Source organism: Anopheles gambiae, chromosome 3 (assembly GCF_943734735.2).
Source record: "Anopheles gambiae chromosome 3, idAnoGambNW_F1_1, whole genome shotgun sequence".
Taxonomy (NCBI): Eukaryota; Metazoa; Arthropoda; class Insecta; order Diptera; family Culicidae; genus Anopheles; species Anopheles gambiae.
The window spans coordinates 562059-583122 of record NC_064602.1 but is presented as its reverse complement, the minus strand read 5'-3'; the positions used below and the strand labels follow the sequence as shown (position 1 = coordinate 583122).

General features: G+C 47.0%; 1 protein-coding gene across 6 annotated transcripts in view; it reads left to right on the top strand.

The window, feature by feature from the left end:
- The window catches only part of LOC1278191 (uncharacterized), a 72824-nt gene that overhangs the window by 45705 nt on the left and 6055 nt on the right, over nucleotides 1–21064 (top strand). For 4 of the 6 annotated variants that reach the window (XM_061653366.1, XM_061653364.1, XM_061653365.1 and 1 more), the window contains one exon: nucleotides 18041–19081. In XM_061653366.1, the coding sequence (XP_061509350.1) occupies nucleotides 18049–19081 (1033 nt within the window). In that variant the 5' untranslated portion in view covers nucleotides 18041–18048. Of the gene's footprint in view, nucleotides 1–808; nucleotides 854–16496; nucleotides 16691–18040; nucleotides 19082–21064 lie in introns of those variants that run through there. The other 2 variants (XM_061653363.1, XM_061653361.1) reach the window with 2 other exon arrangements.

The following is a 21064-nucleotide window of genomic DNA, read 5'->3' as shown; positions in this document are numbered from 1 at the left end:
AAAAACGAACCATAAGCGGGGTCAGACGTTAGGCAAAGATTGTCCTGTCTTCGACATATCATACCCACAACTAGCTGTTAACATGTTCGCCAGGTCAAATGTCTGTTCGGCGCGCGCGCGCGCTCGTTTACACCGGCGCCAATTCTTAACGACCTAAAGAGACGCAGTGGTCGCGAGCACGTGTGCTCAAGAAGTACTTCAGGAGAACTGAAATTGCTGAAGGTTAGAGGAAGTTTCTGGTACTTTTGACGAAGGCTCTCTGCACAAACGTCCGTTTCAGATAGAGCCTTTGTTTTCTTGTCACCCTTGTCCGCTGCCTCTACTGCTACTACTACACGTCTTTAACTTGCTCTGAAGGTCACCGACATAGTAAGATCGCCCTGCGCAAACACAAACGGGGTAGGGTTACCCGAACCCCCATCACCGGGAGGCTGTGTTATGTAAATCGATGTTAAACATTTTTATTTGTTTCTTGCACCGACTCACCACCGATTACGATTACGCCGATGACGCCGACGGTCCGGACAAGTGCGTCTGGTGCGACTCTCGACCGGTCAGCATTACTTCCGCCGCTGCCAACGATTGCCGGCACATGCGGGCACGGGGACATATTCTCACCGATCGTTTACGTTGTAATTAAATCGCAACTAAACTTTGTATCTTCAGGCGTTACATCCGTGTCATGGTGGTGTCCTTGGGGTGTGTCAGCAGTGCCACAGCTAGCTTGTGCTTTATTGTTTTCCTGACGCAGAGCATTGTTTTGTACACAAAGTAGTAATTTATTTATCTGGTTTCTATTTCGTTGCAGGTAAAGTTGCTGGGCAGAACGGAAAGATTTAAGTTGCCTTTGCTGGTAAGGTTGAACAATCTTGATCTTAATAACAGTGAGTGCAAGATGCGGTTTTAAATGTGAACTCTTTGAAGGATTAACGAAAATCGAGGCTTCGGAACTATAATTTGCATTAATTTCCTTAAAATGAAGAATCATCAATGAGGAATGTATAACGAGCGGTTTAGGAGCATCAGTGCTATTGTGGCATTGTTGTGTTGGGACCTTTTTTCGGCCAACCAATCTCAGAATAATGTGCATGAAACAAAAACCCTCCACAGCATCGCACTTTGTCTCAAGGGTGACTCCCACGATCATGTTGCAAGCACACGTCCCAAAAGCTCACACACATGGAGCGCAGCGAACAAGCGGGCGGTGTTCGCTATCAATCACCCTCGCGAGAAGGGCACGAGAAACAACCATTTTCTACATAATACGCTACGTTAGTGCTACGTTGGTAGCCACTTGCTCTTGCGATGTCAACAGGCCAAACACCAGCTCTCGGTTGCAGTTGGCAACAGTTCACGTCTGTCGAGTCAACAAAAAAAGTATTCAGCAAAAAAACACACACACAGCAAACGCTAAGTGGCTGCACACAAATGATCCGGCGAAAAGAATAGGCAAATCAGCGGGCTGTGACATTGCCGTGCCAGGCGATTGTCTAATAATAATGTAAAAAAAAAACGGGGAGCGAAGGTGATCGATTAACCGTTGATCAGGGGGAAATAGGTGGGTTACTCCCCGTGCAGTGTACTGCTTTAACGTACCGATGAAGCAAAGATACTTACTTAAAGCGTATCGCAAATTGCATAATTTATTCCGCCCACTCTTGCATCTGACCAGTGTCGGATGGAAGTAAGTGATTTGGGTTGCTCTCTGTGCCGTGGCGTACAGTGGACAATTGACATTTTAGCGTACTGGGCATAAGGCTGCGACAACTTGCACATACACGCCACAAAAGGTGGTAAAGTGTTTGACAATCGGAGAATGGAAATCGTTCGACATGTTTATTGTCCTATTATTCGGTGGCGCGTTTTGGGAAGGAAAAGCGTCACAGCATAATTTACTGTCCGCTGCTGCTGGAGTTACGAGAGAGTTACAATCGCGTCAGCATAATGGGCACACTGATTCAACAGACACATCAAATTGAGTGGCATGGTGACAGATTTAGTTTCACTTACGTTCGCTCGATACATTCCAGAGCGCTATTACGATATAGCCTTTGATATACCCTAGCATTTCCATGCGTTGGAGACTTTATTCAGAGAATGTGGCAGGGCAATCTTCCCCAATTCCAATTAGCACCTCCAACTGGATGCAGCGGATTGGATTGTGGGGCTATTATGCAAAGATAACGCGCAAAGTTGACCTACCCAGGGTGGCACCCCGTTCCCTGTGATGACGACCGTAATTTGTCCAACTACTCCCGCCACCGTCTTCGATGAAGCCCCTGGGGGCACTGTACACCCGGCACGCAATGCTACAACCCGGCCGTTCGCCTTTGCTGCCCAACGAACCGGTAGGAAGCTTGTCATAATAATTGACCAAGATTACGATCCAGCGCGCAGTAGTGGCCACGAAATCCCGTTTGGCAAATCGGACGCACGGGCTCGATGAAAATCGACAAAAAATTCGAACGCCTATTTAACGGCGACGGGACCTGGTGGTGTACTGCCGTATGATGCAATACGGCGAATGTTAAATGAGAAGCTAAATCTGGGACGGCAGACGGCGAAGGGACTGTTGAAGGGGAGATATCAACCCTGCCCGCTTCATCCCGTGTGCGGCCCTGTCGATTATTTGCCGCTCCAGGGCGTATCCAGAGGTTCGCTTTCTCGTCGCCAAGCTGACGTTTTCCTCTTGATCTCTTGCTGCCTGGGCACGGTGGTTTTCGGCTTGATATCGATCGATCGTAGTCGATCGAACGACAAGATAGTGTGTGAGATAATCAGATCATACGGATCTCGAATTTGTTTGTGTGTTGATCAGCTAGTCACTGAAAGTATTTTGTACGTAAGAGGCAAAAATTAACTCGCTGTCACAACAAAGCAAGAGCTGGATGATAAATTGCGCCCGTAGCAGTTATAGCTCACTCTTAAGGTCAAAGCAAACGGCACACTTTGTTTGGAAAAGTTTTGTTGGAGCTTATCCTACCAATCGGTGCGTTTGAACAACAACCGAGAGACGGAGAACATATCGAGCAACATTTGGATGAGATAATCAGTTATCAGAGTAAGCTAAAGGAATCCCGAAATAGCTAGAGCTATTCTTAGAATTCGTAGTCTTAAATAATAGTTTCATAGTCAATCAGACTATCGTCAGACTTGCCAGGCTTTTGACAAGAGATTATCAATGAGTTTCTTAAGGAGTCCCCAGACCCCGATCCAACAAAATCTATGCGATTCCGAACTATCTGGCAACTAAACGAGATGGATCTTGCAGATGTTGTAAAATACGATAATACAAATCTCCATTCACAAGCCATCCTCAAAATTGCCCATTAAATTCCAAATTCGCACTGTGCAAAATTCATTCTCACATGAATAAACCATCATTCCAGCGTCGGAACTTAGCCTATTACAATGTTGCCACCGTCCTGTGCAAGTTCTTTCTGCGCGCAGTACAGTGAGTGTCACTTCATTTGAATAACCAGCGCAGAAATCGATCCCAGAGAAACCGCGCTGGTAAGACACTCCATCCATTGATTTACTACATTCCATTTCCTGGCACAAAGCGCGTCCGTCACTGATCTTGAGTTAACTTCCCAATGGGGTAGGCCAGCCAATGACCTGCGGGCGCGGACCGTCTGGTTGCACATTTCCCGAGCCCTGCGAGTTCTTGGAATGGTCTCTGGGAAAGGAGGCAACACAAAGCGGGCGACTGGAGGGATTCATCATGCAAAATGCCTTCTTTCTGCCGGTTTTGCTACGCCGCCGCAAGCAGATTTATACAGAGACGCTTCGGGGGTGGCTTGCTCGAGTCGAACCCATCCATTGCCGCAATGACCCAAGGAAAGCGGGAAGAATGCGCGAGATGTTGTGTGCGCATCTCGTTAAAATTTCATTGCGGAACAAATATTTTTATGGTACACCATAAATTGTGCCTCACTCCTCGGTCACATTGAGCACGCAGGGTCCGCTTGTGATTTGTGTGTCCCAGCGTCTCGATGGTGTTGCACGTGTTTTATAGACACCTCTTTCTCTCGGAGGCATGTGAAACCAAAATTAGGGTATTATTGGCACCTTTCGCTGTCTTGGGGCCCCAGATGCTGGGTAACCAACTGTGCAACTGTGTTTGTCTCGGTACCATCCTCTCGGACCGACGGTTGACCTCAGCCGCACTCAGTCTCAGTAGTCAATTATTTGAACTAGATTCCATCGGTCCACAGCCCTTTTAGTAGGTTAGCGCCCGAAGGGAAAAACGTTTTCCGTGGTTTCCGTTCCATCCGTGATGCTGGTGGTGCGAGAGAAGTGGTGCGGTAGTTCGATCACGCCGTCAAAATTTGCGACCTCCTTCGCCAGCGGGCCAAAGCAGCTGGGAGAGCAGCCTCTCTACCGTTGGAGAACCATTGAAGCTCAATTTCCCTGAAGATGATCAGTTTTAATTTTACGAAACTACTTCGCTACTTCCAATTGAGGTTAATGGTTCGATTCTTTCCACAACACTGGTGGGGCTGTGTGTGGTGACATTCGATTGTCAAATTCGATACCCGATCATTGCTTCCCGCACTCACACACACACACACGACCGACCCGGATCGCAATAATGTGCACGATTTGCCAGTTTTCTCGGCAGTTTTGCACAATAATAGAAACATCATAAACGGGTACATATGTGCTGCTTGTGCTTCGTGTGTCCGCGGCCTTCTCTCGCAAGCACACTTCCCGTCGTTACAACACTTCGACACTTTGTTGCTGCTGCGATACACAGCGATTGGGTTCGTGCAGCAGTTCTTGGGCACGTTCCATGTGTTTCAATGTTTTCGTTCGATGGTAGGACTGCTGCACACCGAAATCTAATCGAGGCCGTTTGGCCACCGAGATTTGCTGTTGTGTAGTGGTGTGTGTGTACATATGTTTACGATAACTGTCTCATAACACATATATCTCTCTCTTTGTCTCTCGGGCCGCTTGCCACCGGATAGGATCAGATTGTACGAATCGTTTAGTCTAATTCCACCGCGCCCCAACAAATCCTCCTGTTACCCGTTCCATCTGCGGAGAGCGGATTTATGCCGCTTATGCATCGCTTATGGCTTTGGATATACTTTTCCGTTTTCGTTTGCTTCGTTTTCGTTAAACGGCGTTCAGCAAACGGCAGGAAGGCATCACCGTTCGCGTTAGAAAACAATAGGGGAAACGAAAAACGGTAAAGAGCAATAAAAAACCCCAACCTCCTCTCCACTACCACACTCCTTACATGAAACTAGGTAGAGTAGGCCAGCTACTAAACTGCAACATAATTCCTAACATCCCGCGCAACACTTTAGGCCGGTGCAGGCCTGTGGTCAATTTGAGCGGCTGTAGCAAAATTGAGGCCATAACCACTGGCAACCATTCCCATTTGGCCACGGGGATAGTGGGGAGAACAGGGCAACGGCAATGCTGCTGCTGTACGTGGTCAAAGCACCAAACATGCACTTTCAAGCACACATTCACCGCAGCAGCGCCCTGTTGTATTTGCACTTTCGGTTAATTATTCTATTTGCAGTGAAGCTATCGCTCGATGTTCTTGGGTGGAAGGGTATCCCCTATCTGCCTCTCCTGAGCGGGTGGTGGTATGGATTGGAACAAAAGACTTGCTTGTATGGTTGTTCTAGCATGCTCAATAAAACCGGTGGAGCGATTGTCAACCCAGGCCCGGGCTTGCAGTTCCGCTTTCGATTGCATTTTTATGACCCTGACTAAATACGTATGTATGTGCATCGCGCGGCTACCGTGTTTGGGTTGTGCGCTTGATCAACACGCGCCCCAGGAGAAAGACAACAAACCTCTCCAGCCAAGCTGCAAGCCACCCCATGTTGAACACTACGCCACACATTTAGAAGTTTCTCTCTCTTTCTATCTCTCTCTCTCTTTCTTTCTCTCTCTCTCTCGCTCTCTCTCTCTCTCTCGCTCTCTCTCTATCTCTCTGTATTCTAAAATATTGTGTCACTATTGCTTCGCGCGACACCGAGCATGAAATTTTACATGTTGCTCAACGGGGGAAAAGGTGGGAGTGCTCGTTGTTGACCAGAACAAGCACCTAGCGCCTGCTTCCTGCTGACGTGACATTGTGCAACAAATCTGCTCGGAGCTGCACACACATTAACACGAAAGGTAACAAAAACCCGTCCACGTACCATGCTGGAGGAGATTAAGTGTTAAGATTATTCTACAGCTCGGCGCTTGAACGTTGCAGTAACGCTGTGATATATTTATGAAGCATAATTATCGCCTTTGCTTGCAATTTTGGTTTTGGTTTTTTTTATGTTGAAAAACTCGCTTTGGAGCCTTAAAATCGATGAGCTTAAACATGTACAAGCAAGTGGCGAGTAAAACAAGAGAAAAAACGATCACTGTGTCTACACTGTCTACAAGACATTCTCTAATAGTTTCTGGTGCTGCTCCATGTTCTGTGCACTGTGTTTTTGTGCAATAATGAATTGGAAAAATTAGCCTTTTAACATGCTATTTTTTGCACAAGGCGTGGCGAAGTGTGCGGCCAAACACTCCAGACACTAGCCGACAGTGGGACGAATATGAGGTGTGTCGTCGGCTGTGTCCAAAACCTCCCATACAGCAACATTAATCCTATGAGTGTCGGCACAGCTCCTTTCCAATGTCCAAAGCGATCCCATAAGTACTCCATGGCGGTTTCGCTCGTCCATCTTCCTAAAGGCACGTCCTCTCTATCAGCTTTTGGAGCATACCTTCCCGTTTGGAGCACCGTGCACTTACGTACCCCGATCTCCAATAGCTCAGTTTTCCGATATATGGACCACTGCGGACCAAATTAGCTTCAAAGGTCGCTAGGTCATCGGCAGGATCGTATCGGGACCCGCTATCTTCACATATACCGGCTCGCCTTTTTCTTCGCTTTACTCGAGTAAGAGGACCAACCCCAACGGTAACTCCCCTGGGTTTTGAGCGAAACGATCGGCGGAGTGTATGACGATCATAAATCATTCGCACCAACGTTGTGTATATGCTGTGCATATACAGAGGGGGGAATGCATACGGTGACGACCTTCGACTGTCTTGCAACGTTCGTAAGGAAACCGCGGCACTACGTGGACAGCTTGGTCCCGGAGGGCGTCACAGCTTTAGGCTGTTTAGCTTCAGTTGCATTGCGGCGCAGATCGAATGTTTGACATTTCAATTCGGTGGCCGAGTTGTATATTTGGATTACGATGGTGCGTGTTTTGAGCTACGTAATGGTCTATCGAATGTGTTTGATTGGAGCTAATAATCAGAGTGAAGTTGTTAGTTTCTGTCCTGTTTGTCCGAGCAGCACTTTTGAAACGTTTATTAGTATGATTTTTTTTAATACAGTGCTTCTAACAGCAGCTCATCAACACTCATCGGCACACAGTTTTGTGCTCTGGAAACCTTAACCCGCGGACCGCTGGTGAATTCGTTTCATAATCAAACAGTATCACCCGTTCGATCATTCGGATTAAGTTCAATCAAGGGCGATTTAGAAACGTGTAGCTACCGACGATCCGGGCATATCATTATGGTTGATGTCAAGTTCGCCCTCTTTCTCTTCTTGGGCAAATGGTACACCTCTTTTCTACGCTACATTTCACACATGTTCGTTAAATGATTAGCGCATTTTTGTTCATATATTCGTTTTAGGGTGACTTCCACCGATGTTGCAACTGCAGCGCGCGCGACACGCTTTATTTGCGTCAAATTGCTTTATAAACCGCAGCAAACAAATCTGCCAACGAATCTCCCATGCAGAATCAGTTAAAATGAAGTGGCAATCTCTCCGCGATACTCATCTTGTCTGGCTTTTTTTAAAGTCTCTATCGAACAGCGATGATCCAGTGGTTTGTTGTTAGGATGGGATCTGTTTACAGCGTGTGAAGAGGAGTTACGCGATCGGTGGACTAGCAGGGGCTTGTTTTTGTTTCCAATGACAAAACCCAACAAACTTCACTAATTATAACAGGCAGATTCACTCGTCCGGACAGATGCCCGAAACCGATGGGGTAATCATTACGACCCTTCCTTTGGTGCTTAAAGAAAAAGCGGCTCAAGTTGAACCCCCGTACGTTCGACGAGGTGGGACAGAAACAAGAAATCTGCGCGCCACATGGTGCTCGCTTTGCTTTCCGCGGGAGGCTCCAAGATACGAGCGATCTTTCTGTCACAAAAAAACACACGACAGAAACAATTAAAGCATTTTATTACCCACCATTAATCTTGCCGCATCTCTGGAACTGGAGCGATGACTCTCGCCTGCACGGGTGTCGATCGGTTGGTGTGTGTGCGTGTGTTTCAAAGGGAACATTTGGCTTAGTTAGGATGACAATTTCTGTCGCTCTTGCGGTTGTGTAGCTTTTAAGCCACGACGGAGTTCGCCCTTCACTTGTGCTTGTTGTTAATTTAGCTGTCTTGGGTCACGGGGTGTTTGAAGGCGCGCTGTATTTCCCTCTCCCTAGTAAGTGATCGATCGTGATAAGCGCGGCAGCTTCCGAAGAAAAGGACGGGAATTATCAGGGGACAGTTTTATGGATTGTAAAATGTGTAAAAAAGTATCATTTCCCGGAAACCTTTCCCGTTTTTAACATGTCATTTCTGGCCTCTGGTCTGTTTAATGTATCAATAACTCAATACGATTTCATCGAATTGGATCGGTTCGTGTTTGATCGCGTACACCAGGTATGTCAAACTGGCGGCCCGCGGGCCGCTTGCGGCCCGCGTCGATAATGAATGCGGCCCGCGAGAATATTTTGAGAAGTACGGAAAGCACTGCAAACCAAAAATCTGTTATTACTATTTGTCGAAGTGTATTCAGTTTTCCAGAGAAGAACAATCATTGTGTCGCTATATTTTTCTAAATTAACATTAATGTTTCCATAACATCTAACAAACTTATTCTACACGTACGTACAGAAAAACCGAGACCCTTAAGAAACATTAAATCGAATGCAAACTCATACGTTTTATGTTTCGATTAAATTCTGAATATTAGCATAATTTAGTGCAGACTCGATTGCACATTCTATATGGAAAAACAGATTTGCGTCTGTCTAGAAACGAAATAGGAATGAAAATAACAAGATACACACACTTGGAAACTTTGCAACAACTAGTGATGGATTGTTAAACCAACAGTTTCGCTCGTTGCCGTCCGAAGCCTATAGAGCCATCTAGAGTCATTCGGAACCGTTGGAGTCATCGGTTGTCGCACGGAGCGGCTAGTCTGGAGTCGGAACCATTTCTGACGGTCCTACTGATCTTAATGCCTCTGACTGCCGAGTAAAGGCTTCAGTCGGCTCCGAATTGCTCCGAACAGATCTGTACGGCTCCGACCTTAGTATGTTACATCTTTGATATTCGATTGGTAAACCATAAAAATCAGATAATATCCAATATGTACGACTTATCGAAAGCGTTTGTAGCCAAGTTGAATTTATTTGCATCTCACATTCTACAAGACGAATTGTACTTTCAAAACCTCCGCGAAAATCAAAACCAAAATGAAATGATTATGCTTAAGATAAAAGGATTTACATTAAGGATTAAAATAAACGAAATGCCGAAGTCCTGCAATACTTAGCTAATTAATAGGTTAGCTCACACAGTCCTTTCCTTAATAAGTAAATCATTTCGCTTCAAGTGTCCAAAAAAATATTTGCCAATCTTTTTGGGTTCACACACCACGAATCTGCGTCGGATAAAAATATCGTAATTTAACAAAATTATTCATAAACAACGGGTTCTTGTTATTAGAAATGAATATACCACTAGAACAATTGGGACTTGGAAATTAGCGAAAACTAATGTTTAAACACGATTTATTATAATTTTTCTCTTGAACTGTCAAACAATTGCAGGCAAATATTTTTGTTATTCATCCAGTGATGAATAGCTCAGATAGCTTATAAAAAAATTCGCAACAGGCAGCTAGATTACCCCTACCTCAGTGAACAAGTGGGGTTGAGCGATATTTTCTAACAGAACTGCCGTGTGAGAATGCAACAAATGAAAAATATCCTATTTTAATAATAAGGATAAAATGAGATTGCATGTGACTTTAAAAGTATATTGAACATTTTTTTTAATAAAAAAGAGCACAATGGAAAATAACATCGCAAATTTTTGAATAAGAAACGATTCCAGATTTGAAGCTAGGAGTATAAAAAGTTAATTTGTTTAACAATAATGATTTTAAATAGTATTTTATATAAATATTGAGGTATATTTTTTTCTCAACTTTGCGGCCCGCGAATCACTGAAAATCTGTACTTGCGGCCCTCTGATGAAATGAGTTTGACACAGCTGGCGTACACCAAGATAAGGCTCGAAACATTGTATGACATCATACGAATTCCAGTCGAGCATACGGAAAGAGGATATGTCGCTCGGTGTTTTGCTGATGAAGAGGTCGCGTCTAGACATTCTTCATACGAACCCTTGCATAACCCATCAGCTCAATATGCATCATAGAATTGCATCACATAATCAAGTTGCAATTGTTCAGCCGGATAATAGTTTTTCATTTATTCTTACTCCTCCTCCCAATACGTAATTGAACATGATCTGTTGTTGGCGCATTCCACCATATTTTTTTGATGGCGTCAGTGCCTGAAACTCATCAGATCGTGTGACTCTCTTGTCCTTCTTGTTTATTTTAAACAAGAAGCAACGTGACATAATTCGCTAGCTTCTAAATAAATTCGAACCCCACAAGTGAAACTCCAACAACAGACTGGAAGTTGTTTTCAACTAAATCCGCAATGCAGGATTCCAATTTCAAACCCAACCCAACCTGAGACACAGTCTTTCTTCCGCAAACACAAAACAACAATCGATCGGACAATAACAAAGCGTAGCGCGACCGAACATGAGCTTTTTATTTATCACCTTCTCCGTCGTGGATCGGATGCAGTAAATAGAATTTCTACTCGCGTCGAAGAAAACTCGACACCCTATGGTGGCCCCAGCACCCAGTACCCATCGGAAATCGACACCCCCACAACCCAAACACTCTGCGTCCGGCTTACGCAACGTTTGCACCGAATGGAAAACAACAACTTTCCTCGCGGCAAATGGCGCATTAGTAGCGTAGTGCACTTTCACCCTTTCCCTCTCCCCTACCCCGCGCACATCATTATTTCCGCCTTTTGCTTCCATCATCGGTTTGCACGCGGCGTTCTTGTATGGTATGCGATTATGCTATCCGATCGCGAGGAGGACGCTCATGTTTTGCTTACCGCATTATCACTCCGCCAGCGCTGTCATCGCGGGATTATGTGTTTCGGTTGTGTTTGGTTTTGGTTGCTCCGTCCGACCATCCGCCTTCGCCGGTCTGGTAATTATGCAGCTGCAATTATCTGCACGGCGAAAGCACTCACGGGGATGATGTATATTCGGCGCTTTTGGAGAGCACTTTTTCCTGCAAGAGTATTAGCATAATCACTCTCCCATCTAATGCGGCTGCGTTGGCCTGATGTGTTGGTTTTTTCGACAAACATTCGCCTCTCGTACGCCCGCACCTTAAAACCCCCGGCGCCTTTGGGTCAGAAAAACATCTCGCGATCGCACGATCGTGCGCTTGCTCTCCGTAATATCGGTACCCGTGGTGGGGTGGTGGCTTTGACTTGGCTCAGCCTGCCGTCCTCTGCTTTTCTTTTTTTTTTCTTTCCATCCACGTTATCGCCGTCGTCGTCCTCTCGGCGTGTAATGATGGCAAGCGTCTAATTATGATATAATTGTAGCACCTACTACAACCGTACGCCGCCCTCCGCTTAATGATGTCAGAGGGGCGCGCGCGGGCCCGCATGTGTTGCAGCATCCGGGAGAAGGAGAGATGATGTCTCATTTCTCGGGAGGAACGCCAAGAGAAACCGGGTGGGGCCAGCAAAAGGCGTCCGTCCGTTCGACAAAAGCCGTAGAAGATAATTGCCGTCTTACTGGTGCTGCCAAAATTGAATTAACACGAAAGGAAAATAAATAAACAATCCACTTCCAGCGTGTGCCGTTTGGATGCCCTCAAAAAAACGCGATGCATGTCAATGGTGTTTGTTGGGCTCAGTGCAGAACACGGACGAGCAACTCATTGTTGTTGCAAATTGTAAGTACAATGAGACCAATAAAGAGAGCAACAAACAAAAACAGAAAGAAACATCTCCGTCTCGTTGCTCGCGCAGAAAGAAGAAACCGAGCGAAGGAAGGGAAGGGGGACATTGATTTTGGGGAGGTTATGTAAATGATGATGATTGATGAATTGAGGGTGCAGAATCGAAAGTGAAAGTGTTGTCGAAGCGAATCCTTGCCACACACCACCCCTTCGACACAAGAGAGTTTGCGTGAGTTTGTACTTCATAAATTGCTACAAAAAAAAAACATTCTCAACCAGGCACTCTAATGGAGTATTGTCAGGTTTGACAGAGGGTAGAATGAAACGATGGACATGAGCTTAAATAATGATAATGGTGCTGTGGGTTTTCATTTTCTCGCGTTAGATGGTGCTAAACGGTCATAAAATCCATTAGAGACAAAGAAAAGGCATTATAAAAGCAATATCGCACCAAAAAAACAACAGTAAATCCCAACGATACACTTCTGTTATGGCGAGAAAGTCACCGCCCGACAGCGACGTGATCTTGACGTTACATGCAAAACTCTTACCAGCTTAACGCATCGTTATTGTTACGTCGTATTCATCAACGATCCTTTCCTCACTCGTTACTCGATGGCTGGCTGCCAGCTCGGCCAATTCCTGCACGTTTTTCAATTGTAATCCCTCCTGTCGCGTGCATATATGATGTCAATTTTCAGTCTATACGCAAGATAAACCCCTGCATGTATGCAAACGGTGCAGTGATTATCTGTTTTTATGCAAATTAGATACTCTTCACTCTAGGCCTCTGTTTATGCCTTTTCTGCGAAATCGAAATGGAAAGTTGCTGTGTGCGTTAGCGTGTGATTCAATTGCAAACGTGCGCGCAGTTATATCGGCATTTGAAAGTAGTAGAGTGGTGTGCGCACACGCGGCATTGATCGTGCAATGATTTATTCAGCATGAAATCCGCACGAATTTATCACCCACCCGAGGGGGGGGGGGGGGGGGGGCATCATTATGAGCGTCGAAATCAATAAGACGTTTAAAGGGACCATCCGTTGCGTGAGAGGCCATTTTCACCTTTCCGTGTGTGTTACTGCTGCTCGACTGTGAAAAATAGACAAGCTCCAGATAAAGGCTAACGAGACCTTATGATACCGACTTTAATTACATCGGTCAGAGTAAAAATCGATTCCACATATATCGGTGCTCAAATCGTGCTTATCACAATTTGTACAACCCAAAGCAGCAGCAGCAACAGCAGGGATAGCAGCATCACGACCAACGCCTTATCTTTTTCGCCGAGTGCAGCTTTTATTGCGTTTGCGATATAAAAAAGCAGAGTGATCGTGCGCGCCCATCCGGTTCGTGGGATGCCGTTTTCACTCTTGCTCGCCGGTCTGCTTATCGTCGTAAACTATGAGCACGAATCCAATGATTAATACGCATCCGATAGAAAATGCAACCAATGCATCGAGGCAGACTCCGTGCGTGATTCATCACGGCAACACACACACACATGCCCCACTCGAAGAAAGATAGAATGAACGAGGCTCATTAGTGGCAAATGGTTCATCATTTTCTTTTCCATCATCAGCCCGTATCTGGTGTGGTCTGCAAGGGAGGAGAGGGATGTTTAGTGGTCAGCGCGTTGCTTTGTCCTGCTGCTTCATCTCACATTTCACGCCGTGATGAATTGCAATCGGTACGCCATGTAATGACGTTCGCCTCTCGAGGGCGTTGGGTTGTGGGGTCGTTTATTGCGATCTCCATTGCCCCCTCTCACACAATCCGGTGCGACAGAAAGCTTACCCTTTCAGTGCTTTTCTCTAATTGGCCATTCATTAGAGTGGTCGTCGGTGAATGCAGAATGCAGGCTGGTGGAATGGAGGGAAACGAAAATGCATTGCAAATGCATTGCAATGCAGCTGTTTGCGTGCGTGTATTAGATGCGTGTGCTCATTAATCAGCGGGGTGAATCGTTCATCACACCGATCGGCTTTAGTGAGGGCTTAGTGCGCCGGTAATCGAGATCCTTCAACAGTCCTGAAGGGTTAGAGAGATCAGGATTACTTTAAACAGCGTGCAGCGTGCAAGTGTCGTAAGTGATTTTAAAGTGGCTTTAATGAGCAAAAGCGCATTGCTGCTTATTGGGGCAGGTGTTAAACAGTTTTCACACGCAAAGGTGGTCCAACAAGACGAATTTATCGTTCGGTTTTATGTTGTTTAAAAATCACCTTTACCATTAAAACGCTTTTTCGTTTGTTTCTGTGCTGCAGTTTGCATACTGTCAGGCGACTTCATACAACAACCTTTTTGCAAATTTTCTGTGACTAAAAAACACAAAACTATTTCTCCTTATCGTATTACTTAACACACTCGTTTCCTTGCCCAACCTTTTCCACTCAGTCTGGTGAAATCTAACGGCATCATTGCACAGCACTCCCCGTGTGTGCACGACCGTACGTGATTGCATTTGCAATTCACCTTCGCCCGAAAAAAATGAACATAAATCATCATCGCATCGCTACCGGCGTTTATTAGTCCACTCGACCGGCTTTCTGCTGCGTGCGTGTGTGCCGATCGATGGCGGTGGTTGTGTTTTCAATTCGCAATCGGGCGACTCTGGGGCTGGTCCGGAGCGCTTAAAATTGAAAGCTCCCCACCACCAGCTCCACCACGCCAAGTTTGGCTGTCTGTGGAGCAGCATGCATTATGCATCGATGTGCGGAATTCGAACACGATCACGCGCCCGGCCCGCCGTTCACGTGCGCTGTGCGCGAAATGGAAAGAAAACAAACGCAAAAGTTTAAAAGAAATGATCCATATGCGGGCATGATGCCGCCGCCTTCTCCCACCTGCACGGGTTTGTGTCTTTTTTGAGAGATTTGGTGTAAAATTGCCATTCCATTCCGTGGGTGGAAGTAGAGGGAGGAAGGAGTGGCGAGTGAGAGATATTTTTTTCTAACACCTTCATTCCATAGCAACGATCAGCGACAATTGGTGGAATATTGTGATAAATGGTTGGTGTAAATAATATTTCCCCACAGCTTGCGCCTGTCCGGGTGGCGTTGATTTTTGGGTGGTCTACTGCTTACCGTCTTGCGCCATCGCTAAACAGCCCCTCCTTCTCCATTCTCTCAAGTAGCACCTTCCAGCAGTGGTTCGTAATTCGACACGATTAGTGGACTGAGGCACCTCGCACAACACAACACAGACACAAAACTGATCCATCGGAATCGGAAACAAAAAATGCAATTAATGCACTTTTTTCCCTACTACGGTATTGGGTGCGGCCCTAGGATGAGGGGTTTGGTAGGGAGGACATGAAAACACTTAACCAGAGAACTGAATCGTCATTTGATGCAGCAGTAGCGTCATTCGGACCGGGGGCGCCAGCCACTTGCAAAACGAGCCGGCTGCCCCAATGGTTGAAGGTTGTCGCTTTTTTTGTTGTTGTTTGTTGATTCAAGCAAAAACCTCGCAACCCAAAAAGAAAACGTCGAAATTGAAACTGATGCGCTTTTTTTGTAGGCGCACGGTGGGTGCAACTATGCAACTGCAACGAAACGGATGATTCATCAGAGCGATCCGTTTGCGGTAAAGATGAGGTGGCGCCTTTTTCAGCTCTTTATTTTATCAAGGGTGCGTTTTGATGAAACGATTTTTCTCATTTTACGCTTCAGGCTGAGATAACAAAAAACACGCGAAATGAAATCTTTGCCAAATGGAGATGTGAAGACGCCCAATGCCAAAAGGGGAAAATAAATAAAAATTGATATTTTTTGTAAGTAAAGATTGTGATTCTTCTCTCTCTTGCATAACAGTGAGATAATTTAACACTCCCTGCACACTAATCAAGCCTATAATCATTTGAAAATCCTTTTAAAGTTAACTCATTTGGAATAAATCGGCCCAAAATGTTTCACACCCACTTCCCATTTTGCCCGCCAAACAACGAATTAACAAGCATGGCTGCCGAACCTTAATGCACAATGCTTTCCAAAGCATCAATCTTTCCTCAACCAAGAAGCACCATATCAATTTCCACTCAGCAGCCTTTCCCTTTGAAGGTCGATCGAGGCGTTGGAAAAGAAAAGGGAGGGGGGGCAGGGGGTGGGTAACTCAAATTATTAACTGATTGCTAAAAATTAACCACCTAAATCCGACTAAACACAACCCACTAAAAAATCGGGGCCACCCTTTCCGTCCGACGCCTCCTCGAGCAGCACACTCACACGCGTACACGGCGCACTGATGGGGCCTCGGCAGGGAGGAAAAACGATGCGCTCGATCGACGGTCCGTGCGCGCGTGAATAAATTTGCAAACGAAAGCAAAACAAGAAGCTTTCCGGACCGTTTTGGGCTTCATCGCCAGGCATCGGTTCGGGAAGGGTCTACGGTCGGTCAGTTGCGCTGGTGAGTTCGTGGTGTGTGCAGTGTGTGGTGTTGTGTCCAAGGCGTCCAGCCCAGCGCCCGCTTAAGCGACCATGCACGTGTTACTGTTGGTGAAGCTTGAATCAAAGCAAAAGAAGCAGCATGCGTCCTTCTTCAAGGCCGTCGCAACCGGTGATACAAAGTGTGAGAAAACAGTAAATAGTTCATGTACTTCGATGTAGCTGATGTTTGCAAGAGTTTAGGCTTAAATGATAAACTCCACAAACTCCAATTGCCCGTACTCTGTGACTCTGTGGCTAAGACATGATTGCAAAACAAGATCAAAAAGAAACTCAAGCATCCCTAGAACTCCCGATTTTGCTGAGCATAAAAATATCGCTCCAACGATAAGTGAATTTCGCCCCTTCTGTGGCGGCCTCGCATACACACACTCTTCAATGCTCAACCAGACCGGTGAAAATGGCAAACATAAACGCCCATAAAACGTGACGGCTCAATTCCATCGCATAACCGCCGACAGCGCCTAATTGGGGATTGAATTATTTTCTCGTTTTACTTCCAACCTCAGGGGAGCAATGCAGCATCTCCAGCAAGAGGAATGGTAGAGGGTGCATCTAAAAATAGGGCCCTCGGGGGTCCGTTTTGGTTTCAGATTCACTTCACGGTTGCGCTTTTTTGCGCAAGGCGTGTTGTTCTATCGTTGCGTGGGTTTGGCCCACCGAAGGCGAAATATGACACTGATGCAAACACAGCCAGTTCCACAGTTCTGTGGTGCAGTATCTCACCATTTCGATCACTTTCTCTGGGGAGGGGGGGGGGGGGAGCGTTGTGCGAATTTGCGCAAATCTTAGAATCAAAATCACACTCCGGCGTGATCGTTCCATGCGGAACCAAACCAAGCAATTGTATAGGGTGTGGCGTGAATATATTTTAATAAATTTCAAACAATTTATTACACACCACCGGAGGCCAGGGGGCACATTTGGTCCTTGCTGGAACACAGGTCGGACCAACTAATGCACAGCTCGATGGTTGCTCTAGTGGCGGAGAGTGCACGAGTTTGGTTTCGTTTTACTTTCTTTTGTTTGGGTGTTTGGAATAGAGTCATTTGTGAAAGTTGAGAGTGCACCAATGCAAGGAACAGCGAGACAGAAACTGTTCCTGTTTGCTATTGAAGTTGTATGTATCGGAGAGCTATGTTATACATTATAGTTTAGTTAGCAAAAAGCAAAGGAAATATTTTAAACATTTTATGTAACTCACTTACAACAACTCAAAGCATCTTTTTAACCTTAAACCCGTTCGCTCAAACTCCTTAAACTCTGGTTCATTGAATTTAGTTCTCCATTGAACTCTTGTCCACCGAATGCGCCATAGTGCCCAGCCCGGGGTCGAAGAAAGTGCAGGAAATAGATAAAGGAGTCAGAACTGATTAATGTTTTTTCCACCCGTGACGGCGTGGCAAATGGTGTAAACGTGAGTGTATTAACGATTTTCCATTCTCTTCTTCTCATGTCCTCTCTCCCCATGCAGTACTGATCATGACCGACGCACTCAAGATGACCGACATGCAGCAGCGCGCCAGTATCGAGTACGAGCGGCAGCGCCACCTGGCGAACTGGCTGATCGAGTCGAGCCCGCACATGCCCAAACCGACCGCCGCCCAGCAGAAGCAACTCCAGCAGCACCAGGCCCAGCTGCAGCAGCAACAACTGCAGCAGCTGGCGGCCGGCGGTGCCATCACCGGCAAGCAGTCGAAAGCGGCCAGCAAGCTGCTGAAGCAAAACCCCATGTTCCTGCTGGCCAAGATCGGACACAACATGAACCTAGCGGTCGGTGGTGGTGGTGGTGCGGGTGTTGGTGCCGGTACTGGCGGCGCTACCGCGGGTGGAAATTCGCTCGGCGCCGGGTCCACCTTCAACTCACAAACGAACCTACCGCTGCAGATCCTAGCCCCGGGGGGTGGCCGCGAAGGCAACAAACCGAAGCTGCGACGCTTCAACTCGCACGACACCAGCGCCAACATGTTCTCGGTGGCGGAGTTTGAAAACGCCCGAATGGCACGGCGCAACGAGCTGGAAAATGCGGCCCTGCTCCGGCAGCGCGCCCGCTACAAGCTGAACTCACTGTCCTCTGGGGGTGGTGGAGGCGGAGGGGGAGGTGACTGTTCGACGGGCGAAAGCAAAGGCTCCAAGCTGAGCTCGAGCGAGTCCACCACGGAGCCACTGTTTGCGGAACAGTTTCTCGAGCGCTTCTCGCTGCCGCGCGTCATCCGGCTGTCGTACACCTCCTCCTCGTCGTCGTCGTCCGTCTCGCCGGCAGCGGGCAGTGGCCACCAGGGCGACCAGACGATGACGTCGTCCAGTTCGGCCGAATCGAGCAGCACGGCGGAGCGACCGACCAGCGGCTCGAAGGGCAAGGGCAAGAAGGGCAAGGCAGGGCAGGGCGGCCCGATCGGCGGCGATCTGTTTCTGCTGTACCGGTACATGCGCGGCTATCGGAGTTACCACGTGTTCAACACGAAGGCGGGCACCAGCCGGAAAAAGGGCTACAAGATACCGCACGATTTTCCCGGTAAGTCACTACGCAGCTTTAAGAATGTCTTTCGGGAGTTTTGGGTGTCAATTACAGGTGAGCGCGGGTTAAGCTTTAAAGCGCACTGTGATGTGCTCTTAACCTTAAATGTTAATGCGATGTGCTGTTGGGGAGAATGTTGGCGCCGCTGACCGCTACAATCAACTTAATTGAGTTTAAGTGTTTCAACAACTACAAAAAAGGAATTTCTTCCATAAGTCGTTGGTCGCGCTAAATGGTTTTAACTGCTCGTATGATAATTTGTTGCACGATCGAACGACAAAGACGATCCGCTTCAAAAGGGGCCGCACTGAGTTGTTATAACAAAGTCTGTGTATTTAGGTCCGTTTTTTGGAAATTTTGTGTCTTTACTAAAGTATTGCAATTTGAACTAGGAAAAGATGCTCTATTCCTCTCGTTTTCTCATTCAAAGTGAAAACAACCACTCTTCTCCCTCCTCAAACGCTCCCAGCTGATTAACGCATGCGATCTATCATGCTGCCATTCTTCGCACCTTTTTTTGCACCGGTCGGGGTACGCACAAAACCCAAAACGTCCCCTCCCAATACTCATCCACCCACACAGACACCCTAAAAAAAAAGCTCCGCGCGCGAGCTTCCGACGCGTAACCTACCTGGCAAATGGTTTCGTTCGCGCAATAATTTTCTACGCTTCGCGCTACAGTTCCCGTCCGCCCGGCCGGAGCGCGCACCACACGCCGGCGTCGATAGCATTTGCATAATTCCGCTTGAAAGCGGTGGAAGAGAAGGAAAGGGGCAGCAGAAACGGTGCGAGGGCTCCAGGCATGTGGGTGTTTGTTGCTGGCTTTGCCTTTTCTTCTGCAAGATTGGCAATGAAAATTACATTATTCCACCGACCGCCCGTTGAGGGTGGCAAACAATTGCCTCCACCTTCCTCTCTCTCTCGCTGATGCACAATCGAAGGAAGAGGAGGGGCTGGTGGGATGGTGCAATGGAACGCAAACTCGAACGATAGATACCATCATGCTAATATGCGCACAACACTCTCCCAACACTATCACCCCGTACCAATCAATCGGTGTGGATGGCTTTCCTTTGGCCGTGGTTTTTCTTCTCAACGAGAGGGGAGTTGGGTTTGCTGATTCATCTCTTCCAAGCGCAACAGCAAACTAACACCGGCCCCCCTCCTACCAACAACGGCACAGCGAAGATCACGTGTAAAGAATGTGTTCTAAAACTGCACGCGTAGGCAAATAATATTGGGTGAGGTAAAAAAGCGAACCACCAAACATGCACCCTCCCACACAATCCCTCCCAACCGTATGACGATGCATTTTTAATTGAATGCAAACAGAGGGAGAGCGGGATGAGAGAAAGAGAGGAGGAGGGGGGCAGCACGAATGGAAGAGGGAAAATTGCATACCACGCTGCTTCTTTTTCTGCTGCGTGTGTGATACCGTTGCGTTGTGCGCCATCATTTAGATTGGCTTTGCGCGCTCTGGCTTGTGTGGACGGCTTCCCTTTCCTTTCCTGTCTTTGCGCCTTATTGTTAGCTCGGTGCCGTTTGACGCCGCGGCAGGCTGGTGGGCAAAAGTGCAGCGTCAAACACTCTATCGTTAGCATTGCGCATTATCGCCTCGCGTATCGCCTCCGATGCGTTGCGTTGCTAGGCTAGATCCACGCGCTGTGCCAAGCAGCAAGCGGCGCTCCAAAAAGTGCAGAAACTACAGATCAGCAAACGCGAGGTTGGTGGTTGGACGAACTGTATCAGAATAGAATCTGTGGCTGCGGCTGAGGCCGTGTCATCATTAATCAAACATGGTGGCACCGGTTGCCTAGCAACAGCAGCGTGCTGCATCGGCTGCAGTAATCTGCATGTGTTGCTGGCAGGGGGAGTAGGGAAGCTTTGTGTGTGCATCGTTGTCAAACGTTTGCGATCTTGCATCTCATTGAGGTTTCTTTTTTTTTATACCCAACTCTTCCCGGGTCGTTAAAGCGTATT